Source organism: Cyphomyrmex costatus, unplaced genomic scaffold (genome assembly GCF_001594065.2).
Source record: "Cyphomyrmex costatus isolate MS0001 unplaced genomic scaffold, Ccosl1.0 scaffold61, whole genome shotgun sequence".
Classification (NCBI taxonomy): Eukaryota; Metazoa; Arthropoda; class Insecta; order Hymenoptera; family Formicidae; genus Cyphomyrmex; species Cyphomyrmex costatus.
The window spans coordinates 868418-895217 of NW_017280167.1; the positions used below are offsets into that span (position 1 = coordinate 868418).

General features: G+C 38.0%; 1 protein-coding gene across 1 annotated transcript in view; it reads left to right on the forward strand.

Moving 5' to 3' along the window:
* Positions 1–26576, forward strand: part of Cad99C (cadherin 99C) — a 121375-nt gene extending 94799 nt beyond the window's left edge. The window contains exons 5-22 of the mRNA XM_018547212.1: positions 286–408; positions 3240–3503; positions 16179–16328; positions 16575–16793; positions 17292–17486; positions 17692–17979; positions 18161–18478; positions 18830–18970; positions 19409–19693; positions 20363–20536; positions 21030–21239; positions 21822–21953; positions 22045–22161; positions 22246–22644; positions 23065–23693; positions 24579–24809; positions 25637–25866; positions 26189–26576. Coding sequence (XP_018402714.1) covers positions 286–408; positions 3240–3503; positions 16179–16328; positions 16575–16793; positions 17292–17486; positions 17692–17979; positions 18161–18478; positions 18830–18970; positions 19409–19693; positions 20363–20536; positions 21030–21239; positions 21822–21953; positions 22045–22161; positions 22246–22644; positions 23065–23693; positions 24579–24809; positions 25637–25866; positions 26189–26508 — 4425 coding nt within the window. The 3' untranslated portion in view covers positions 26509–26576. The remainder of the gene's footprint in view (positions 1–285; positions 409–3239; positions 3504–16178; positions 16329–16574; positions 16794–17291; positions 17487–17691; positions 17980–18160; positions 18479–18829; positions 18971–19408; positions 19694–20362; positions 20537–21029; positions 21240–21821; positions 21954–22044; positions 22162–22245; positions 22645–23064; positions 23694–24578; positions 24810–25636; positions 25867–26188) is intronic.
* Positions 26577–26800: the final 224 nt, after the last annotated feature.

The following is a 26800-nucleotide window of genomic DNA, read 5'->3' on the forward strand; positions in this document are numbered from 1 at the left end:
TTATTGCATTTGCAGTCTACAAAGCCGAGTTTTAGAAATGGGGGGGCTAACTTCACGCGCGTTCTTCTTTTTTTGACGTTTCTCATTATATCTTTGACTACCAAACGTCCGGAATGGACTACCAAACACCATCAAACGACCACCAAACGAATGGTCATGGTCATTTTTAGATTTGCAATAGTGGGGGGGCCAACTTCACATAGCCCTTCATTTAACGATGGTTAAAGAAGTATTTAATGCCAGTTTTTTATGTTCGCTTTCTACATATATTTATTTGTTTTTCAGTTGAGCTGCACAGTGAAGTTGACCAATAAAAAGCGGATGATCCCGGTGATAGTGAGAGTGTCCGACATCAATGATAATGCGCCAAAATTCATTAACACGCCGTATGAGACCACTGTACCGGAGGTAAGAGTCTAAAGGAGTTTCCTTCCTTTAAAGAAAGCTCTGGTTTTCTTTTTAGCTTATAATCGAATATGCTTGCGCAATCGTAAAATATCGCTCGATCATCTTTCAACTCGCGTAATTAACTTCAATTGATAGTCCTGTTGACAATTGATTCCTCACGCTTGTAGTAAAACGGACGAGACTGCCAGATCGGGTGGGTGGAAAATGCGTTTTATATTAAGGAAATAATAGAACATCAAGCGTGAAAATGCGGACATAACGCGGTAATTCACGGTATGCGCCGCGCTACAGTAAATTTATACCTATAATGAGTTGCGCTACGATATACCTATGGTATGCATGCGCAGTTGGAAATTTATACTTATAATGGGCTGCGTATCGTATAATTATGCGTCTAAATATGATGGAGGGATAACAGACTGCAGTTAACGCTGTGCGAAAGTTTGATAATTATATTCCGGCAAAATGAGCGTTAATTGAACGTTGCAGGAAATAAAGACATATATTGCTATCGGAATATTATGAGACTTCGTCGAAAAATAATAGCGTTCACGACAAGAAGTTAAAGTTCCTATATGCATCACGGAATGTCATCGGTTCTTCGATCGAGCGTAGCATCGGCGTTGTGCCGCGACTTTCGTCAAGGCGGACGTTTTCCATGCGTGACGGAATTTTTACAGAAATTAAAAGTGTGTCGAATGCTAGTCATCGACGCGAGTGTGGACGCTTTATTATCCCATTCTATCGTCGAGTCAGCGTGCGTCTTCGAAGAAAGTAGATTCGTCACGTCGCTAAGTGGATGGGAACTATTCCGAACATTGACCGACGTTGATGGTCGATCAGGGCCACGATCATCGCGACAATCTTTTTCCCCTTTCGCATCTGTGATCCGTTATGTCGAGAATGACATGCGCATTGGTACCGGGTATTTCTTCTGAGATCTAAAAGGTATTGAATAGATCTAAAAGGAGAGATAATTGTGAATGCGAAGGGAATAAATCGTTCTAAGTTCTCCAAAAATTAAATCTTCGTATTGCTTTTTGATTCTTGAGGATCTCCTCTCCTTATAGACCATCAAAATAATCATTGTTGGGATTCAGGCTGCATTGAGACGATTCTGCGAAGATAATCTTGACTGGTTCTGGATTATCGTCTAATTAATGGAGCTTTTGTATTAAATCTTACCGTGGAAACCGGCAAAATTGTATTCTCATCGAGAGCGCAACCTCTGCTCCACCTGCCGTGCATAATTGCAGAATCGCGGGAGTTCTTCTGAGAGATCGAGATCAAGATCGTCGGCTCACGCTTGAGTTAATTAATCCGCAGTGAGCGGCAGGCAACCAGTACTGTCGCGAGAACATGCGAGAACAAGCGAGAACAAGCGGTGATAATCGCTTTCGGGATAACAAAATGATTGCGAGCGCCGGAAACGGTCCACCTTCGCTTTCTTACCTTTGCTCGTTTAGCGCCGTCAAAAAGCTGAAAATTAACTGCGTGTTGCTAAGTAAGCGAGGAGCGACGACTTCCTCGCCATCATAGCCGTGGCTAATGACCAGGATTATTCTGCTTGAATTGTTTCCGTGGGAACATCATTTAGTTGGCTTATTTTTAATCCTGAGGACTTGTTAATTAACTCTCCTCTCAAGTATTGTACGAATGTATACCATTCGCTGTCTTCATTCTCTTACGTTACATTTACTACAGTTGAAGTTAAGGCTGTTGAATCATTAAAAAAAACCTGTATTATAAGAGAAAGCCGTTCTTATTGTTACGTTTATTACGAAGTACGGAATTCGTAGACGTGGCGATTTCTGTAAGTAGAAATTTCTATGAATAGCAGTCTTTAAAATAGAGTTCTGTGTTATTCTACTGTATAACAGAATTCTAAAATAGACACGCTGACTGAGCGCAGTATTTTGAAGGAGGTTCCTGATCCCGTTAGATAAGTCCGAAAGTACAACGAATATTGGCGCGAAGCAACGAGAAGCTGAGCTGATCGCCGTGAACGAGAATACGCGTTCCGGTCGCGCCGCACAGTAGTCGCCGACTTATCTCCACGGATTAATCGGAAACGCGCGCGACTTTCGTCGGTGCAAAAAGCCTTTGAATTATTTTCGAGTAATCCCCAACAAGGTCTCGCCCTTATACTCAGTAGATCCTCTCGCGCACGCAGGTTGCACATCCCGCGCGAACAACCTGCTTGGCCTGTTCCAACTCGCGGTGTATTCCCGGTCGAATTATTAATCCTCGACGACCAGACTCGTGTCTGACCCCGTCGGCCTTCAATTAACTAGCATCCCTCTAAAACCGCGTAAAGCGTGCCGCATAAATTTAATCCCGTTCGATTCCAAGGAATATATATCGTCTTGCGATTTCTCATCGCAGCTGGAGGCGCGGAAGGAAAGTCGCGATTTCCACTTTGCCTCGTGCATTTCCTCTTTAGCGAAAGATGAATTATTAAGTTGCCTCTAATTCGTAAATCGCAAAACGTAGCTCGTAAACGCAGACGCAAAATGAAGATCCGTAAACATCGGACACATAGTAAGTTCCTTTAACCTAACTAAAATATCCACGTTTTAAAATGTCAAAGCTGTCGTGTTGACATTTTCAATTCATAGCATGTGGTTGGTTTGCATTTGCGTGCATCTTGCATACGGTATTATTTTCTTCATCTGCATTTATGAACTACGTTTTGCAATTTGCAAATTACGTAGAGGCAGCTTTATATTGAAAATATATAATATATGATATTATTATATATGTATCATATTATATATTATATATTATATTATATACATAAAAAATAATGCTACACGTTGTTTTGTTCGCAGCTCACTCCGGTCGGTTCGACGATCTTCAAGAACGTCGACGCGATCGACGCCGACGCCGGTGTCAATGGTATCGTCGAGTACTCGATTGCGCCTGGCGATGGCAGCAGGATTGGTAGCAACGAGGGTGTCGGACGCAACAGGATCACCACTGTCGACGGATACGGCTATTTCAGCATCAATCTGCCGCACCAGGGACAGGTCACGGTCAATCGAACGCTCGACTACGAAAGGACTCAGCGTTATCTCGTCACCATCTTGGCATCGGTGAGTTTCGATCTTATGCTAATCAAGTAATCACGTTAATTGATCGCAGCTGTCGGAATTGCGAATGAGTTTAAGATCGGTAATACTGACGTAGGCGCTAAGATAAAGACATAGATCTACCGAGACTTAATTAACGCAACGGTTAATTACGGGTTCGCAAGAGAAATACGATTAGCTGATTCCTAAATAAGAATGTCATTTGACGTAAAATAAAACAATAGAGAATTGAAAGACTGTCTTGGAACAAAAGACTTTAGATAAAAAATAGTGTTATAATTTATTTTAAAAATAATTCTAATTTATTTTTATTAAATAAATATCTTCTTTTTATGAAAACAAAAGAATTTATTTTATTTATAAAGTTTTCTAGTCTGGCAATCTAATTATTTACGTATTTTACAACTTTTTTAATATTTGTTGGCCATGTTACTGTATATATGTATTATAGAAAGAACGGTTTCGTTCAAGTAAAAAGTTAAAAATTAGCTGAATATAAATCTAAAAATAATTTTGTTTGGATATGATTAAAATAATTATATACAATTTTCCTATCAAACTGGTTGCTAGAATGTTAAATGTTTTCTATATTAAAGCTTTATCATTAACGTTTAAACGTTCTACATAATTATCTTAATAGTCCAACAAAATTAATTTCAGATTTGTAGCTAAACTTTTAGAAAACTTACCTTAGCAAAACCGTTCGTTCCGTGTATATATACCGTTGCAATACCTGTCATAGAGTATGATAATCGAGCATAATGAGCTCGGCCAACGATACGTGCGCGGTGCGATTGCACTACGCGACATCGAGCTGAAAACCTGTACGACAGCAGTGGAAAATTCTTGTACAAATAACGAGAAAATAACGGTAATTTAACATGCGTGTCTAGTAAATTGTTGCGTCGTCTTTTATGACAGATCAGATTTGATTTGACAAATATTGGCGCAATGGACGGAATGATAATTGCACGAATAACAACGAAATATGAATAACAATAAAATATGATGAAAATAAGTATAACAATTTTCTTAGTATTATCTAATTTGATAACAAAATTATTATTATTACAAGAAATTTATTAATTTCACAAAAATCTTACGAACTTGTTATAAGATCTTACATTTTACTAATTCTTTCTAGAAGAGAAGAAGAATCTCTTTCTACTGCAAATTGATCTGTAGATAAGACAGAGTTCTTTGACGTATTGTCCAAGAACTTCATTGTATACGTATACATATATTGTATGTGTCATCCACGTGGTATTTACGTTACGTAACGTTCATACACCTGTTGCGAGCGATTCTCGAGGTTATGCTGCTTTTATTCGGTCGTTACTAACGTTCACAGCCAACACACGCGCATATAATAAGCACTCTGCAACGACGATCTGGAGCATTTTTAGCGCTGTAGTTGACTCTCTAGTTGCGAGCATCGATTTTGCATCAATCGCTTTCCTGCAATTGCGATCGTATATGCAATTGAATGTGCACGCTTGCTGGTGTAAGTTAATCGGTTTACAAGTGCGAGTGTTTCCTTATTTTAATACGCCACGGATGAGTACGAAGCGAATCAACGAGTTGTGGGTTGGTCAATGGTCAGGTCGCGTGGGTCGAGGGATGAGGACAGAACAAGAGAGACTGACCGATGAGTCACAACACACACTACCCGCGCGACGACGCTTGGAAAACCATATTTGCATTTGCATATCGCGCTTCTCCTTTACGCAACTTCCCTCGAGTGTTATTAGTCTGGATCTTGAGAGCTCTCTCAATTCAAAACGCAATTGAGACGCGCCTTTCTGCACGATACTTCTTCATACGAATTCTTTTTCTATCTTTTCCGGGTTGAGTTTGTCTTGAAGTACAAGGTGTTATTCAAGAGAGTATCAAATAATTCAGCGATATATTATATTTAATCCAAAATCACATAATTCCTTCCCTAGAAAAATATTGTAAAATGTTTGTATGTCGCAAGTTTTTATTTATATTCCTCTTTATAACCTTTAATATTAATATTTTTTACTCCTTTATAATCAAACGTATTAAAAATACTTTTATACCTTCTTTATAACCTCTAATATTAAAAACAGCCATGCATTCATATACACACATTGAAAAAGTGATCTGGTTAAATCCACAAGAATGGCATTTTAATGAATTGATTTATTTTGTCTGGGATCGATTAAAGAGAATAAAGAAATATATGATAATTACGTAAGAATTTATTTCACTGCACGGAAAGGATGGTTTACTGAAGTAGGTACCTAAAAATTTAGTTAGATAGCGAAAAAAACTTTATTACAATTTTATTAGTTAAAATAATTATGTAGGACGTTCAAACTAGTTGCTAAAACTTTTTGCAGCATTGCTCTTCATGCTTGACATTACTACGTAATTATTTTGATGATCCAACAAAATTATTGTTGAGTCTATACCCAATTAAATGTTTCGATATTTTAGCAAAATTGTCCTCTTCATGTGATTATTACGATTCTATATATATACACGCAGTACAATTTTAGCCATCCTAATTGCTCATTTACGAGAAATAAGGTCGATGAATGCTACGTATGGGAAGCGACATACATTACAGCAATATTCCTGAATTCCTCCATTTGTATTATCCACTGAGGGATGCTTGAGCGGTAATTCACACGCGAACGCACCGCAATAATTCTGAGAGGACTTCAGGATTCGCGCGCGCGTGCATAATTATATGCGTGGCGCGATGAACGCGCGTGCAACGTACCTACACGCTTCGTTACGTGCACACGACCCTCGTACGAAACATGTCCCGCGTGCTCTGTCACAGATTAGAAACTGATATACGTACAGGCCTGCAGGCGTGCATTCGCTAAACGGTATTACAACCCGATGGCAATGGCACCACGCTGGCCAGGTAGATACGTGTTCGATCTTTTTCACGTCTAATGATTTTAATGGTACTAATCGATTCTGCGGTTTCGCACAAGTGCGCAAACAGCGCACGACAGACTAGTCGTTAATTACAGTTACGCGCCCGGCTTTGATAATCCATGTCTAAATAAAATTAATTACTTCTATCAATCGCGTATTTAGAAGCGTGCTGTGTAGTATTTTAAACGTACATAAAGCTGCATGAGAATATTACAGATAAACAAGGCAAACGTGCGGCTTATGAAGCTTTACGAGTTGTTTTCGATTTCGTCACTTCTTTTTCCATCTCTACGAGATTATTACTGATTTAAAATTAAGCTTTTCCTGATAGAGAAAATGTCGAGATAAAGGTCACTAAAAGTTATAAAAGTTTATTCTTGTAAATTAAAAGACAAAAGTAAATAACAATAGCTTGAACTAAAAAAACAGTACGTTATAAAATAAAAATAACAATTACTTATTTTTCATTTAATAAAATATAATAAATTATAAGCGAATAATACAGCGTTTGAATTAATCGAGGAATCCACAGATAAGAAATGAATACAGGAAAAGTGATACTTTCAGTATATATCTCCCATGATGATCGTCTAATGGTAATACTGGTGATTCACAAGCCAATCAGAATAGAGGTAGTTTGCAGATAACAACTCGACTACGATACGAGAGAAGTTGCGATATTTCCGATGCGAAGTTTTCGCACAATCTCGCGGTCAGGGCAAATTCATCGAATAGACCAGCGAAATAGAGAAAGGATCGCATGTAACGGTAATACTGGTGCGGAATAACACAATCTTTCCGTTTGATACACGCGTGTGGTATCGTTTGCGGTACCGTAAGGCATTAACCATTCACCCCGCCAGATTAGAGGCCGATTGCTGTGCCGTTGCTTGTAGCTATTTGCATATCGTCCTGCCGAACTCGACATTGTTCGGCTTACAGATACACGCACGGGCTATTGCTGCCGGATTAGAACTCGCAAATTGCGCTTCTGTGTCTGCAATGGATAACAAAACGATCGATATCGCGACACTTATCGGCCATGTACACATTGTAATCCGAACTTTCTGCTAGCGAGAACTAGGTTGTAACGTCGTCTTCATATAGAGTATGACTTGCAGTACGACTTGGGTCACTTTTAAACACTTATACTCGTTTATCAAACGATAGATTTAGGTTCTGAACCATATAAATGAAAAGAATGTAAAGCTTTCTCTATATAAATTCTTAGAAGTGGAATCTTACCTTAAAGGTTGAAAATTAAGCCGGCCTTGAAAAAACGTGGCTCAATTTTAAATTTTTAAGAGTGAAATTTATTCTAAAAGTTTTAGAAAATACTTATAAGAGCCAACACAAGAAGATTACGTGCGTATAAATTTATTTTTATAACAAAAATATAAACGTTTCGACTTTCGTTGTAAGTCATTTTCAGTACGTAATTGCTAATAATAACATTTGCACAACTTATGAGAAGCATAATGATACAATAATGATGCAAATTGTCCTAGAAAATGAATTGTGGCGCATAGTCAATTAATTAAGTATTGCGAAAGCTCAGTAATAAATTGAAGAAGTCGGTCATTTAAAACAGTTTCACCACATGACTTGTCCACAAATGGTCAGGATTGAATTTAGATATATCATTTATCAGATATGTCATACCATTGATTACAGTTCCATATAAATCTAGCAGTTCTTTTTAATCTATTATTGCATTTATTTTATTAGCCGAGAGATGATTAATAAATAAATGATTGGTGAAATTTATTCCATTTTAGAGATCGAAAAAGAAACTAGTATTGATTACGTAGTGAATTGTAGTTAAAAGAATGATTCTATGGCAAGGGACACATTTATTTATTTAAACAGCCACAACAGTAACAAGTATTTTAAATTTTGTGAGCCAAGAAAAGTATATAATATTTATTGATAAAATTCGAATAATAATAATTGTAATTATTCAATTTAAATTTAATAATAGTATAATTATGCAAGCCACAGAAAAATAAGTTTTTTTTTCTCACGATCGTAATTTGCCGACTATTAGATCTGATCTAGAGTGAAGAGGAAATTCCAAGTAGGCGATGCAAGAGCCATTTCGAGCGGTATGATCTAGCGTACTTACGACCGTTAACGCAACCGCTAATGGACCGCACGTAATCTCGTCTCGCGTGAGTGAAAGTAAGATGCTCATTAGCGAATATCGCGTATTCACTAGACACCTACGCAATCGCAGCGCGAGATTGTTCGATCGCCATGACGAATCGTCGTAGTGCGAGCGCAATGAATATCGCGCGATGTAACGTAACATGCTACCTACATGCGGCACGCATACTCACGCACTCCCGGGGGTATGATAATATAATCAGGAAGTGGTTATAAAATGTCAAATCCACTGTGACCTGTACGTGCGTATGGAACAATACTTTGTAACTGTACAATGAACGCCGTCTGCTTATTTCTTACGACGATACCTCGCCGCGATTATTGCCACGCTCGGTGGTCGTGCTCCGCGTTTAGCATTAAGAATTGTTCTCCACACGAGTGCCTATTCACGTGCGAATGATTCTATGAAGCGAGGCAGTGTCGATAAGTCACTTCTGACGTACGACGCTAAAGTCTGCTGTCCAGATAAAAAAAAAAACATGAATTTTACATCGGCCGCGACCTGGCATTTTCCTGTGTGTTTTCATTTGCATCGGGCAACCATTCGTTTCGTTATTTGTGTTAACACGTAGAGTGGCCACAGGAGTTATTGTTGTTGGCCATTGCATATTTTGATTGGGATCGGTGCTGGCGCCATATAATTGCTCTTCTTCAAATATATTCCATAATCGAGATTTTTTTGAAAAATCCATTACATCGGTTCAGTGCACAATATCTTTTTAACATTAAATTTTTGCTCCAACAGTTACGGTAATATTTAAAATATTCAAAAAATATCGTGATATTTAAAATATTTTAAAAATATTTAAACCAAATTTGCGTTAATTATTGTTGCTTGTAGTACCTACAACTAATTAAGTTATACAAATTATGATATGCTTGTGGCAATTGAATAACCAGCGTGTGCACATCATAAGCATATAAGAGAGGTGTAAAACAGGCCATAGGCCTAAAAAGAAAGAAAAGAAGAAATTATGACAATTATGATAAAAATATTATTCAGTATTAAAGAGAAACAACACGTTGTTACGTAATAAGTCTAGAGAAAATAAATGCTTAATAAGCGTCATCGATGAGTCGCAATTTTCTTCGCGCTAATCGACGTGTTAATGTCTTCCCCAACTGTCTCTAATTACCTATAATCTTATCTACGTGCCTGGCACAGTTTTGCGTAAACATGGTCGCTACCAACCGTGGGTCCGGCGAACAAAGAAAATTACGCGCTGTCAAGGTAGGCAACCGCCAGGAAAACGCAAGGTGGGCAGTAGATATGGACGGGACTTATATGCAGCGATGCATGCATGCTGCACGCGAGTCTAGGTATACGTGAGGTAGGAGAGCCGCGGACTCGCCGGCATTAGTCACCGTTTGGCTACGCGACGTGTACACGGAATTTGCGATTTCCTCGAGCGTCGTAGTGCCGACGTGGCCAATCCCGCGTGTAACACGCCACGGCGAATCCTTCCGTCGCGGGTGATCGCGATACGGAAAATAGCATGATCACATTGGCCGATCGGACGTATGACGTATGGAGATAGCGGATCGTCAATGGTGTATCGGTTTCGCCGTGCAAGGATTTCAATCGTCTTGCCGTGTCAGCGCGAAAGTCCGACAGAACCGTCTGATCGTACGAAGCGTGCCGACCACTGTCGAGTACTTTGTGATAAATCGTGAATATCGTCTCGTGGAAAAGTACGACACGTAATCCACACGTTTCTTGTAAAATTTACAAAGTCAAGGATGCTATACACCATGTTATTTCGCGCGAAGGAAGTTCTCCCTTCTTTACGGAGCGTTGATTCATATAATCGTAATTAAAATCAAATAGAACGCGAGATGAAGAGAATACGCTTAATTAACACAGCCGAAGCAATAGCATTACCGACGGTTATTACGCCATTGCAATGGGAAATTTCTTTAATAACACTCTATGAATAAAACGTTGCATCGAAAGAATAAAAAACGTAGAATAATACCTGGCGATACTTGTACGCACGATAACGGTCTACTCGTCAAGTCTACGTCCGGAGATTAATGACGAGACCTGGGGAGAAAGACGAGCGTTTGTCAAATGAACGGTATTAAAATGCGGTTGCGAGGAGCCACTTCCGCTGAGGTATAGCGAGTGCGTTGCCACTGACGTAGGTGGAGAAGTCCTCGAGTTGTCGAATCCAGGACGAATGCGCGAGCACGAGGATAAAGAAAAGTCGATATTTTAACTTCATCGCATTCGCGTTGTCGGAATTTATGCTTTATCTATTTATAGGACCTTAAAAGATAACAATTAATTCTTAGAAATTATTAGAAGATAATTAATCGTACGTCGAGAATGAGGGATCGTCAAGGAAATACATGTTGAGGAAATTATTAATGATTAACGGAATAAATAACGGCGCGATCGAAAAAGGAAAATCTACGTCTATTACGTACGCCGAACCGTGATGAACGGCTGTTTGCACGAGAGGAAGCGACCGACTTCCGGAACGCCTCATGTATCATATACACGTAATCCTTTATATTTCTTTGCAGCGGAGAACACGTGTCGCGAAACGTTGATTACAGATCGGTCGTTTCCGCCTTCGGCGGTGACAATATCGGATGAATATCGACGTGAAGTGATTCGGTCGCAATGAAATCCGGAGGTAGAAAAATATATTTCCCGATTTCAGCTGATGGCAGAAAATGAGACGTTATGCACTCCAAGCCCGAGTGTGTAATAACTCATAAGTGACTTCATGCAGGGAAAGACCGATTTTGCTGGAGTATCTATCTAAAAATTGAGGTAGATACAGATATAAAAATAATTTTGTTGGACCGTCAAAATACATAATTATACACTCAAGCAATGTTATAAAAAGTTCTGATATACCTCAACTAATTTTAGCGGTCTACATAATTATTTTGATGATCCAAAATTATATTTTCAGATCTAGTTCTGTATCTAGTTAAATTTTTACATGCTGCAGCAAAACTGTTCTTTCGGTATATGATTTAATTTTTCGTGTAAAAGTAACACTATACTACACATATAAATATATGTAAATTTATCTTACATGCAATACACGGTATTATTTCTACACGGAAAACTGAGTCATTGGATGAAAAGAACAATTTTATTAAAATGTCTAAAAGTTTAGTTAGATACAAATCTGAAAATAATTTCGTTGCACTAATAATTTTATGTAGGAAATTTAAACATACTAAGCACTGCTGCAAAAATTTGGTATTCAAGGAGTCAGCTGAAGCATTCTGCATACATAATTACAACAAAATTATTTATAGATCTTTATTTAGATAAATTTTTAGATGTTTCGACCGTTCTTTCCGTGCGACGTGTGTAAAGTTACTTATTACTACATACTTGGATTTGCAGTGTAACTGTCGTAGTCGTGAATAGATAAGGTAAGGCAAAAAGAACGTATACGTAATCGCATCTATACAATAGCCTATCATGACTTATGTTTTTTTCTGCATTACATCCACACGACTACATCAGTTACATCTCATTCTCTGTCACTATAGCCTTCTTACTTTGCAAGATTTTGTAGCTGAGCATAGCTGGTATTTCCGGAAAGCCTGGGGGGCACCGATTTCGCAGGTAGATCCGTACGCATGATCGATTCCGCGCGCGAACGTAAGTACGCCAGATGGAGTGAATAGACGACGACGAATTTGTCGATGCACACGAAGATCCCATGACGCAATATTCCGCGCCGTTGGTTTCCGATACCGATGTAAATGATCTGGCGTTACGTAAAAGCGCCTCGCCAACCGCATTACCGCGTTGAAGTATAGCAGCGAGATAACCCGATCGCGCGTCGATAGCTTGACACGAAATATTGGATTTGCTCTCCCCGTTTCATTGCACGTCGACGAGGTTTTAATGCAACTCATGGCTATTCGATATTCGAACTGTTTATAGAGCTCTCAATAATGAAAGACGCTCTGAAATAACGGAGAATAACGATGAAGACGTGAAAATGTCGCGGCAGCATGCTTATCAATAATGTAAAAGTTATAACCGAGACACCGCCGCGCATATGAAATTTATGAAAAATCGAGTTCTCGCCACTTTTAAATATATCACGTCTTGTTTGCGTAAAATTCATATTCCTCGATCAAATTTTCAAAGCTTATTTCACGAACAGTCGCAGAAGCAAGAAAATGTTAAAAATATTTAATCGCTAAATTCTCGGTTCTTCCCGGCGACCATCTAATATGTATAACATTCGAACGGTTTAAAGGTACACATGTGAGTTGAGAAGAGGTATGTCGTTCGACCGATTAAAAGACGCATGATTTATATAGCCCCATGAGGAATGTTGTAACGTAACGAGCGCAGTTAACGGGCTCGCGGGCTAAGGATTCAGGCCCAGCACGACGATCGATACAGGAATTGCTGGTTGCATGTGGGACGATAGCGAGGGACACACCTTACGATCACTGCACTTTATTATGTACTAATTCCCGAGATTCCTGAGACGTGGAATCTCTTCTACAATCTTTTTTTGCGTTGCCGAAAAGACCTCTCTATCGAACGTTTCGGTCGATTTCACGCGTCCCCTGAATGAGGATGAGAGGAGGAAAGTGTATGAGGTCGGAATCGAGAAGCGTCGTCGATAGAACGTGACTCGTCGTCTAAGACCGACAATGGAGCTTCTCAATCCGATAAAAGCGTTCCTGGCTGTCGCGTTGATCCGCATTGATCCGGGTGATGGCAATGGTGATTTGTCAACGGTGAGTGAATCGTCGAAAATACAAATATAGATCTATTACTTTATAATAATTGAATTGTACTTTAATTAGGATTTTATTCAGTAGATATATGCTAAAGGCAGCTTTGCCGTAGGGCTGAACTAAGCGAACACTTCAACCTTACTAGTGCAAAGACCTCAGTGGATCGCGCGATAAATGCTCTCCTTAGGCTAAATTGAAACAAGCGATTTTTTTCTGCGAGGTTCATTGCGAGGGCCTTACACGCGTAAGGGTCTCACGCCAGGGCACAATAGCCACTTTCCATCCTGAAACCTCGTTAGTTTTAAAGCCGCCTCTGGTCATAGCTTCTTGTAAGCGATCAGTTAACCGTCACTTTAAGCGACTCCTTCTCGGAATCGATTCTATTAAGTTATTACACTGTTGCTATTGCCATGCTGCACTGCATTGTGATTTTGTGTTAAAGTGGCTCATGATGCTACCTTCTAAAAAAAATTAACAAGAAAAATTAGATAATATTGAATATAATCTTGAACAAGAATGGCATAGATTTTCACTCTGTAGGAATGAGATTTCATTCTTTTGGAATCAATCCAAGGAATGAAGCCTTACTTCATAAAAAGGAGTGAGATTCCATTTTTTTTTAATGGATCTCACTTCAAAATCTTCCTTTAAAAAGAAAAAGAATAAAAATTTGCTACTCTTGTTTGAATGAAAAATTTTCACTCTTTTTTCAAGACCGACTCACTTTATGATTTCGAAGGATTTTAATAATTTCTAATATTATATAGAATCTAAAATAGAATTTATTTTTAACGTTATACATATTGGCGGATATTATAATATACTATTGTTATCGCGCTTACAATGCTATTTGCTGATATCATCATCCTTTATGGGCGGATCATTGCTCTGGAAAATAAGGTTTCCTCGATTACCCCATCAAAGTTTTTGTTCAAATCTAATTCAAGGCGGCACCTGCATTTAATACGAAACGTTATACGGGATCGCGGCTTCATTTCACCTGTAATATAATCCGAAGCGCGGACTACACGTCGACTTACGAGCGCATCCGAGACGGGTATTCCTCGCAACGTCGCCGCTGCCGCCGTCGTCATCGTCGCTTGCCAGCTGCAATTTCGTGCATGTTCGAAATTGCGCGATCGACCGTACGGCGCGAGTAGAGTACAAGCAATCGGACGTTGGAAGAAAAATGCGATTGAATTCTGGATGCTGCGTCTCGCCGTACCGGCAACACGATGTCATTAAACGATCCCCGGCGGGCGGCCGTTCCCGTAAGCGAGACGAAATGAAAAAGGCAAATGGATGCACCGTGCGCCCATTATTACTATTGGCATACGGGATATAGCCTCGGCCGTGCACCATGGTCAAGGGTAATAGTTATTTCCCGCGCCGCGCACTCATGGCTCTCTCCGTTCTCCATGGCAAGCCATGAGATAAATCGGCCACGGTCTCGCACAATCGCGGCGAATCTCCGCGAGTCGAGGACGCGATCGATCTCTCTCCCTCTCGATTTGGATTCAGCCACCCGGTGCTGCAGCAGGTGCGGCTCATTTGAATATTATGTGGAACAAATGACCGACTTCTGATCCGTGAACGCTGCTCCTTCTATTGGGAACCTCCGCACCACGAGGAATAACGTTCCGCGTCGATGCTCTAGATGTATAGACTGCAAGATTATTCATGTGCAAAGTTAATGTTCGCACTTAACGTTTTGTAAAAATTTTTGCCCGACTTACGTCACGCATCGACTCCTGGAAAATGTTAAAGTATAAAGTATAAACTTGTACATGAACCTGGCATATAACAGCGAAATATTTTTCGGCCCATTTCGCCTACCTTACTTCTTTACATACGAAAACTTTAGATGAAATTTTAAGGTAGAGTTTGTTGTAAATTCATTTTTTCAACGTGCTTCGAATGAGGAACAGCGAGGTTCTATTAAAAGACGAGATTTATGAAAGCTGCACGCCGCGGAAAGCAGTGCATACATTTTTTTCAACTAACTACGTCGTAATTTGTAGCATATAGTATGTTGCGATATGCGTTCTAAGATGTATATATTTTATGTAGTACTTTCGGAAGCTTTTTACGATCCTCTTGGCGTAATAAAAGTTACAATAACGGGTTACCTTTATTTAGAGCGTCTCTTAAGTGGTCCAGGCCCGTTATTGCATAAATAGGGTCACTGAGAACGGAAGACAAGAAGAAAGAGACGAAGTTTCTCCCGGGGCGACTCGACGGTAGAACTGGTATTGGATCGTGGTGTGCGTGGATAAGAAATAAAAAACGGATGTTTGTTCCTTTCGTGCACGTGGCGACTATTGAAAATGTCAATGTGATCGTGACGCGTCAAAATTGTAAGATTAATGGCGCGTTATCACCGTCGATTTTCATGCGTCATTCAAGTTTTTATTTATAAGCTTCAAGAAATGGATGAAGATATTTTTTTTAATATCTTCTAATGCTTTTTCCACTGTTAGAAACAGGAAAAAACAGAGTACGATAGTAATGATAAATGAATTGCAGAAAGTATATAACATTTCTTAAAGAGAAATAAACAATAGTGAGGAAATATTATTTTTAATTATTCAAGGGGAATAAAAGAAATTTTTTTTACTGTAGTTATAAAGAAATGAAATAATAATGGAATAAAATAAATAATTTACAAATACACAATTACAAGGAAAATTTGTTGACATTACTTTGATCGTGTTGCACATAGCCAGCACAATTTTTACAAAATACGAAAGATGTAAAATGCAAATGGTTTGATTCGTAATTGAAATCTTTGACGCTGTTTAGAAAGTCAATTTGCATTTACTTCGTCGCTTTACGTTGCAAATTATTTGGTTGCAGGATCGGGCGAGAAACGTTTCCGAGAGATTCACATCCACGACCACATTGACGGTGAACATACGGGACGATGATGATCAAGATCCATCCTTTATTTATCAAGGCTGTATGCTTTTGGATGGCGCCTGCATCAATCCGGAATACTCCGCGTCGGTACGTAAAATGCGATTATAAAAATTAAAAAAAAAACTGCGGCTTCAATTCGAGCATGTATCAACACCGGGGATTTATTTTAACGGTCGTTTTTCTGCCTCTTGGTTTAAAATGGTATTGAAGAATTCAAGTGTAATCGAATACGCCTGCCTAATCGGTCGCCAATATCTCACTGCTCAAATTCACATAGTCAATAAATCGGTGCAACCGGTTCTGCAAGAGCGATTCTCTTTTTCTCTTCGTCAGGTATCGAGCGGAGTACTATCCGGCATACTCAATATCTCGCCTGAGAAAATACAAGCGGTCGACATGGACAGTATAAACGCGCCGATTCACTATTCTTTCCTTAGTGGAAATCCACCGAATTATCGAGATTTCTTTGAAATCAATCCTAATACCGGAGCAGTGAAGCAAATTAAAGCTGTCGACACGACAGTAACGAAGAAGTTTGATATTATTATTAAGGTAAATATCAACATTATATTTTATGTGAAAAATATTTAAAATAATTCGGAATTATTTTGTATAAGTAGATAATAAAGAATTGTTGTGTGTGTGTGTTTGTTCACACAGTTATAAGTAATATAAATACATTCTAAAAGATATGGGAGGATTTAAAGTTTATGTTCATATAATTCTTATCGTGTTCGTGTTGAAAAAACAAAAATTTAACATTATAAGTATGGATTTAACATCAACGTGGTGTTAAATTCACACTCTTGGTGTTTACATCAACACCAACACGGTGAGAATTATATTTAATATCTATTGTATTTTAAATCTACGTATTTTTTAGAGCGCAGTTTCTCTCAATAATTTTCAATAACATAATTAATTAATTTTTTTTACATTAAAGAGTTGCATTTAATAAATAATAATGCAAAATTTTTTGTAATAAATTAAACTCTTTTTTTTTAATTTGCAACATATATATTTAATAACGGCATTTTTTATTCTCTCAAGGCGGTTGAAGTATCGGAAACGAAGCGATCTGCAACCGCTAAATTAGCAATCACTGTCAAGCCGGTCGATAGCAATCCACCCGTTATAACAGCGTCAAACATCGAAGGTTTCGTCGACGAGAATGCTCCGATTGGCACAAAGGTCATCGATGAAAGCGGGAATCCTATTGTTCTCACCGTGTCGGACGCCGATTTGGTGAGCCTAACTTCGTAGATTCCACTGATTTCTGTTTAACAAAGCATCATGATCGAGGTGCGAATTGACCGTTTTTTTTAATTATCTTTATTATTATAGATAAGTTTTGTACTGGTGAAATTTGTGTTACCTATATATATTTGAAATCTGCACCTGCTTCTCTTTTTCTTTTTGTTAAAAAAGAAATCTATTTCTATACCCACAGGGACCAGACGATCCAAAACCGGCATATACTTTCGAACTGACCACAAATTTCTTTGCGATCGATCCTTCCGGCATCCTTGTCGTAAATGAGGAGAATTTGGATCGAGATCCTCCGAGTCCCGGCCGCTTTCGTTTCCAGGTTGTCGCCCGGGAGAAAACGGGTGTGGCTGCGTCATCACCTCTATCGTTCGTCGTGACGTTGAACGACGTTAACGACAATGCGCCTCTGCTTCCAATGATGGCACCCATCACTGTTCAAGCGGGAGAGACGAAGAGACAAATAGCAAAGGTGGCTTCTTTATACTTTTTGACTAACAATTCTGTATGTTCGAGCGTAATAATAATTGCGAGTAATTTGTACTTTTTAGTACTTATCTTAATTATTATTAATTTACTGCTTGTCGGTGCTCCATAATGACCATAATTCTCTTTCTCGCGAGACTCTAAGAGAATTTAATTTCTAATCTCAGGTGGAAGCCACGGACAACGACGAGGGTGAAAACGCGGAGATAACGTATAGTATTTATCATGTGTCAAACAACGGCTTGCATAAGTTCAAGATAGATCCGAAGACCGGAGTTATCGAGTCCGTGAGGAAACTTAACGCTGGTGAACAGTACAGTATTACAGTGCAGGCCACCGACAAAGGTGGCAAGTACTCGCAGACAATCGTCGAGGTGAACGTCATTCCCGGGCCCAACACCAGAAGCCCTGTGTTCCAGCAACCGGTGTACGAGGTGCAAGTCAGCGAGGGAGCCTCCATCAATTCCACAGTCGCGACTATCACTGTGAGTATCCTTGATATGATGTCCTTCTCGTCGGCATTTTATTTTAAAACTTCAACTCTGTGCTCTGACAGAAGCACAGTATCTGCTCGATATGTACTTCATTGTTTTTTTTTTTCCTTTCATCTTTCCATTGCGTTCCATCATTCGATTTATGTTTCATTTTTCCATTTATATTAGTTTTTTCAAATTATACAAAAACATTTTTCATGATTAATTATTTTTTATTATAATGCGAATCTCTTTTTTTTTAATTCTATGAAATTGATCCAAATTGTGTATTTTTCTCTTCTTAAAACAATGGGTTTTTAAATAATTGCAATCGTAATATAGCGTTATCAATAAACGTTACAGGCCACTGACCCAGAAAACGATCCGGTGTCGTACTCGATAGTATCGGGAAATGATTTGCGCCAGTTTGCGATCGGCGACAAATCAGGCGTTATTACCGTTATAAGGAAGTTGGATAGGGAGGACCTGACCCGGTATCAGTTGGTAAGTCGATATCATTAAACACCGTAGCATGAACTTCCTACACCCTCTACTACAAGCCAATGCACTTCTTGCTTTACACTACTTTTTACCGATAGCTTTTATCTAATCTAAGGAAACATCGGTGTGTCTCTTCCTCCATTTGTAAACAAGTAGTGAAATCGAAGCACAACGTTGTTAACTTTCAGTATACATAATCTGTTTACATACTTTAAATAAAAAAGTAAAAATTTATATTTTAAATATTTATAGTATATAATTTCCGCTACATCTAATTTCTCAGCATTCTCGTAAAAGAATTATATATTAAAAATAAAATTTTATTGATTGACTCTCCAAGTATTTTTATTGTTGAAAGTCGTCATTTTCCACATCGCGTTCCGTCAAATTGGAATAAATTATAAACGGAGCGTAATGCTGTGATATTGTTGGTTCGTATAGTTAATAAAGGCTGAGGATACCGGTGGTCTCTACAGCACCGCGACGGTCAACATTATGGTTACGGATATCAACGACAAGAATCCCGAATTCGTGGGTCTCCCTTATGAATTTACGGTCAAGGAGAACGAAGCGCGTAAATTAATTGGCCGCGTGCATGCCGAAGACGCCGACGAAGGTATAAACGCTGAAATTACTTATTTCGTACCCGACGATATTCCTTTTACTGTGGATCCCGAGACTGGCGATGTCCTGACGAAGATAGTGCTGGATTACGAGCAGAATAACGTGAGTACCAATCTCTCCATTGCTCTTTCAGCTTTTAATTTAAATCATTAAAATAATATAAAAATTTAAATTTATTACTTTTAATAACGTTAATTAGAAAATAAAAGTTAAATTTGTGAAAATTCGCATTAAATAATGTTTCTTAGACTTTTCAAGAGAATACTTGTCAGTTCTACGAAAGTTATAAATTGCGATTATAACTCGAGAATGTCTTACAACGAAACAGTTTAACTTGTACTCAGATTACGAGAATGTCGTCACAGTTAAATTGCAGTTGTACTAGTATGTGCGCTTGAGACACAGAAAATGGGCAATTATCTGAGTTAAAGTTCGTACGATTTTCGTTCATAAAAATGCAATGTGTAGAAAAACTTGATTATAATTTTATGCAACGTGATAAAAACTTTTAATCATGTTGTAAAAATTGTCGTTGAAATCGTCTCGAGGATATGATTGTGCATCACATTAAAACTTTTTATTTTATTCTGATATTCCCTTGAAAACTTTTCAGAATTAAATTATAAAATTTCCACACAATACGATTCTCTCAGAGATGTCCTCTGGACGTCACTTGAAGAATTGTGTTATGTCGGTTAAGATCGATAGATCTTTTTTTTAATTTCGCATTCATTGGATGTAATAAATACAATGTTTGCATAAATTGCGTAGGAATACAAATTCGTAGTGACTGCGAGGGATGGAGCCCCCGACTATCGTTTAGCAACTGCGACTGTCACGGTGAAAGTCGTAGATGTCGAGGACGAGGTTCCGGTCTTTCACCAAAGCAGTTACGAGGCACGTGTCAAGGAAAACGTGCCTGACCATAATGTAATTCAAGTCACGGTGAGTCGCATGTCAAACCGCAGTAATACTATTCATAATAGCGTCTGTTCTCGAATGGAAAACGTGTAAAGCGAGAGAAGTGTGTGTGATTAAAAGAGATTAATCCGTTTATTCGCATCAGTTCCTGTAGATTTAATTTAACGAAAATTGAGACTCTCGTGCGGCGACGTTGTTCGTTTAATGAATTCCAATACGAGACGTTCGTGTTAAGATAAAACATCTCGACTTGTTCGCGTAACATGCCGAGTGTGAAATTAGTTCCGAAATGGATCATAATAAGAGATGTAATTTCATCGAGGACGAACGACGAGATTCGCTCGAGAAGTTTTAAAAGTTCATCGGATAACCGAGACGTACACTCGTTCCGACTCGGGAGACATTCGCGTTACTCGCGTCGTCGACGATTCCCATCCCCGTCGACGAAGTAGAAAGGATAGTGCGTTCTGGGACGGTCGTCTTACTCAGGTTTTGAAGCTAACGCGATCATTTCTAGGCCGATGATCCGGACACAAAGAAGCAAATTACGTACATGATCAAGCAAGGGGATACCGAACTCTTCAACATAGACCCGAAGACTGGAGTAATAAAAACTATTCGCGGTCTCGATTACGAAAGCCAGAGCCAGCACGTACTTATCATAGGCACTGAGGAGAACACCAGCAATTTACCTGGCTCTACCACCCGCGTTGTTATTAATGTTCAGGTATTTTTTATGAGTGAAGTCTAAATCTTTCTTTATGGTAGTTGTCAATATCCCATCATCGATTTACTATTATCGTTGGCGCATCATAGTATACATGAATGCCTTTTAGAATATCACATTACGTAGCCAGTTTAAACTGTTATCGATTTTTAAATATCATATTTGAAAAAAAATTATGTAAATAAGATTTTATTTTAGTAAAATAAATTGTCGTTTCCAATTAGTGATCTAGAAGATCTTATAATTAAATACAAAAATTTCATGGAACTATTTTATTTAATATTTAACATTTTATAATTTTAAGTACAATATAATCGAATAAAATATGTATCTGACATACCTGATTCTTCCGCATTAATGCATAATCTCAAGTTAAAAGTTAAAATGTTAAAACGGGAATTAATTGCCTGTCTCAGTCACGGGAATTAATCCATGGGATCAATTTAACGGAACCGGTTCATGTTGAGCGCATTAATATCATAATCAACGATCACCCTATCATTTATCATACTTCGACTACTTTTAATTTAACTGTATCTCCTTACTCGTCGGATTAATAACATTTTAAACGCGTCATGGCAGGATGTGAACGACATTCCACCGGTATTTACATCGGTACCACGTCCGATTACGCTGGACGACGATGTACCTATAGGAACGACCGTAATTGATCTTGTTGCTGCAGATTCCGATGGAACCGCTCCGGGAAATCAGGTAGGTGTATTGATCGCCTCTTTTCCAATACTTGATTTCTTCTCCGTTAAATAACAAGGAGATAGATTTTCACCGAGCCTGGTATCCGTAGGTTCGATATGATATCATCGGTCGCGGCATCGCCAGCAAGTACTTCGTAATCGATCCCGACACCGGCATACTCCGAGTACGAGATGACTTGCGCAAGGAGACTGACTCCGAGTATCAGGTATTTGATCCTTCGCATATAACTTGACGCCGCACGTCGCTCATGATCTGACGTATCTAAAGCGAGATAATTCTTTTTTCTTAGATTGATGTACTAGCATACGATATGGGAGACCCACCATTGTCGTCCGAAACGACTGTAACAGTTTACGTACGTCACGTGGCGACGGTTCCGCCGGAGATCGGTTTGGGTTTTGCGGAGAATTCGTATAACGTCGAAGTACCCGAAGACGCGGGCGACAACACGCTAATAAAGATAATCACTATCATTAACAGTCACGCATACAACACTACGCCACTCAGGTGCGAGATTTATAGCGGCAATGAAGAAGGCCTGTTCGAAGCGAACGTCACGAAGGAGCGAAATTGCGCGCTGAGACTGAAGAAAGGAGCGCTGGATTATGAGACGACGGAATCTTACCAGATTAAGATCAAACTGGAATCGCTCTCAGGCCTTTTAAACTCAGGCAGAAATACGACGATGGTGAGATGCTACAGAACTTGTCGGTATTTTTATTCTGAAACGAGAATCTTTATAATCCAAATAAAATATTATATCGCTGTTAATACGAATGGATATATCAAAGATTAAAAATTAATATACATATGGAACACACAAAAAGACTTACTTACCTATCCTGCAGATGTAACTTCAGTATTATTGCTTTATTACAAATCTTTATGTAATAAGAGCACCTATTGCAGTATTTTCTATGCACAGAGAAACTTTAAATACAAAAGATATAAATCCACAATTTTTCTTATCTTGTCTAATCTAACAGAATTTAATTTTTTAAAAAAGGGAAATAAATAAATAAATCTAATTTATGTTAAACTCTAATTCATGTAAGATAACTGTTGCAGCAAGATTATCAATTCTAATTTTTCTCAAATAAAATTGCAGGTGAAGATCCAAGTGCTGGATGTAAATGATAACAAGCCCGAGTTTATTTTCCCGGAGGCGAGTCAGACGCTTACGAGGGAACGTTACTTTGCAGCGATTCCACGCACCGCGCAATTCGCGTCCACTGTCGTACAAGTAAAGGCTCATGATAAAGATAATGGCAAATACGGCAAACTAGAATACAAAATCCTGGAAGGGCGAGGTTCTGGTTATTTCGTCATCGACGGCTCCACCGGCATAATTAGGACGACGGCTACATTCGACCATGTGGATGCATCCGAGCTTCCATTCAAATTTGACGTTCGCGTGCGCGACAATCCTAATTCGAATGACAATTACAATTCGATCTTCGCGCCTGTGATCGTCAATCTTATCGGGGAAGAAAACCTGATGATTCTCGTGGTACAAAACGCAGCGCCGGATGTACTGCAAAAAGAAACCGATAAAATAGCAAACGTAATTGAACAAAAGAGCGGTCTGCTGATTGGTATTGACAGAGTCGCGATGAGAAAGAACCTCACAAAGAACGGCACTATCGAGACGTTCCCGCAGGACTCTGATGTATGGTTCTACGCGGTAGACCCAGACACCGAAGCTATATTAAGTAGAAACAGTACCAAAGTACAGAGGTAAGTCTTAAAATGTGCTCTATATATATATCATATGTACTGGTGTATATAATAGAACGATTAATTATTTATTTGAATATTGAAAGCATTTTGTTTAATATTTTTAATATTTAAAATGAGTAATTAATAAATAATTATAATTACATTTTTCAATATTATAATATATATAAATTGAATTTTTATAAGACACAATAATTACAGTAAAAATGATACAATAAATAAAGTCTTGTTAACAAATTTAAATTATTCGTTCGGATTTTATGTCGACGAGAAGATTACTTTTAGCAGTTTGAGTTTTTATTGTAACATCACTTTAACTCTGTTGTTGTATTAAATACGTTAAAGCTACACGATGTCTCACATTTATTTGTGGAACGGTAATTACTTAATTATCGCAGTGCTCACGTTGCAATGTACTTTTAGATATCTGCTTTCATAAATAAAATAGGATATTACTAAATTGTTTTGAAACATTTCAGAATTAATGGTTACGCAACAAGAAATTGCTAAAAACTTTCTTTATAATAACATTATAATAATTAATTTGTTAAATATTTAAGTAGAATTCTTTAAATCTATTATTCTATATCATATATAACACAGTTTATATTAATTATCTTCTTGATTACAATTTGAATTATTTGTAAATATAGCGTATTCAAATTGCTAGAAATCTCTCAGTAAATTTTATATTATTAAAGAAAATGTGAATTTTATTGTACTTTAAATTGATATGAAATTTAATTGAATCTGAACGACTATCTCATGTGTTTGATAATAAAAGATACGTTTTTTTGTGTGAGCACCGAAAGGTTAAAATTATAACTTTTGATTAACGTAACATTTGATCATAGGCAAATATTAAAAGCGCCGAATGTTCAATAGATCTATTCTGGATAAATCTGCCATGTCAAATATCATCTTTGACGTGTCTACGGTAGTGTGGGCAAATGCCATCGACATTCATGCACCCGTGATGCCACCCGAGCCAGTTCGAACACAAACGGCGGTTGCATTTAGCGGCGAGGTATTCCCGTACGCGCTGATCATCATCGCGTGCGTGATTTTGATCCTCGGCATTGCCGGTATCATATACATATGCGTCTCCTGGTCCAAGTAAGTACTTTGATTTTATTATTGAAACCACTGCGCGAGTTAAAATAATTCGATAAATACATTTATAAAAAAATAATTGTAAGGAAGCTAAGCTGCAACACGCGATATAATTACGGTTTATTATAGAGTACTAAAGTAATAAACAATTTAAATTAAACTTCTACATAGAAGAAGTGATGATTAACAGTATTAGTCAGCAGTATTCTAATTGAAAATTTTGTTATTCTTGTTTATTTAATAAATTACGGTATTTATGAACAAATAATATTTTATTAAAACAAGACCATAATTTGTTTTATTAATACAGTCATTGAATAATAAGATTAACTTTTAACTAAACTACTGCTATTAATATATAATTTTTTATGTTATCTAAATTTATTACGAATGAAAATATATCTGCATATAGATATAATTAAATATAATGGAGATGATGTTTTAAAAAATTTAAATTTGTGTTGGCTTGCAAATTTGTGTTAGTAGATATTCATGATATTTTTGCATGTTGCTTTAATAAAAATTATTCGTATACAAATATTGAAATGGAGACTCTCTTAGTTGCCATTACGGTCTTAGTTGTTATTACGATCGCACGAGAGAGTTGTTTCACGAGTGTGAATATTCATTTGACATCAAGTGCGAGCCATGCAAATTTATACCGCTCTTCATTACCTCCATTAGCTTTAATTGCGCTTTCCGCTTTGAATATCTCCGCGAACACTTATTACATCGACATTGCGATCGCGGTAAAATAGTCTTTCCGGAGTATTTACTTCCGCGACGAGAAATTTAAAGTTTACCACTCTTATCGTAAAAATGTTATGCAGGTATAAAGCGTACAAGGAACGTATGCAGCGCATGTATGTGGTACCACGATACGATCCCGTTTATGTAGAACCCAATTTGAAGGAATACGAGACGCAAGTGCTTCAGATGAGCGTGCCGGTTGACGACAACGACAGCTGCAACGATTTACAATTGGATTTTAGCAACAAGAATCACGCATTTAGTCTGGATAATGTCAGCTACATCACCAAAGATCACGGAGACAGTACCGGTAATTCGTAGCAAACGATATAATACCTGTACATAATGCAAGTTAATTTCTTAAAAATATGCAGATGAAGATTGATTAAAGTTCTTTGTATTTATATCTCGTTCTATGTTATTATTCACAGTCAAGTAAAAAAATATAATACTAAAAAAAATGGAAACATATATTTATCTTTACAATCTATTAACCATTAATTTTCCTTAAACTAAAATTATTTCATTGAGATAATTAATAAAGTAATAATTAAATACTTTTGGAGCAATACGTATACTGGTTCATATTGGATATTCGAAATATATAGCGAGCTTACGCGTTCTGCTTTAAGGCCAACAAAGCCCCGTTAGCTCCGAAGCGGCGACCACGGCACGAGCATCTAGTATTGTCGGTAATCATGGCGATACCAATATTCATTCTCTGCGACGGTCCACACTGGGCCGAAAAAATCACAGCGCGAGCAACACGAATACCCTCAACAATCGCGACGCGACACCGGTACTTAATCCCTTGTACAATCACGGCGGTGATCTGCTGAGCCCTAGTCCGTCCAACGACAACGTCACCTTCAGGGAGAGGAAGGATTACTCGCATCTCGGGTTTACGTACCTGGGCGAGCAAAGTCCTGTGGAGACCACAACAGAATTGTAAGTTTCGTGATCCGAGAGACGATGTGTGAATGTTTGTCACTTTAAAGACTGCCACCGAATTATACGTATCCGCGAAATAGAAAGGTTGAGATATAATCTTACAAATGGTAATTTACAACATCCTATAATTTTTATTTTGATATATCATATACACGATAAGACGAATAACTGTGATGGACATAACATTTTTTCACATCAAAGTTCAATCAACGATAACATATTTAAGCGTTAAAACTTTGAAATCTTATGCGTAAAAATCCTATCAACGAATATTGTCTCGTATTTACGATATA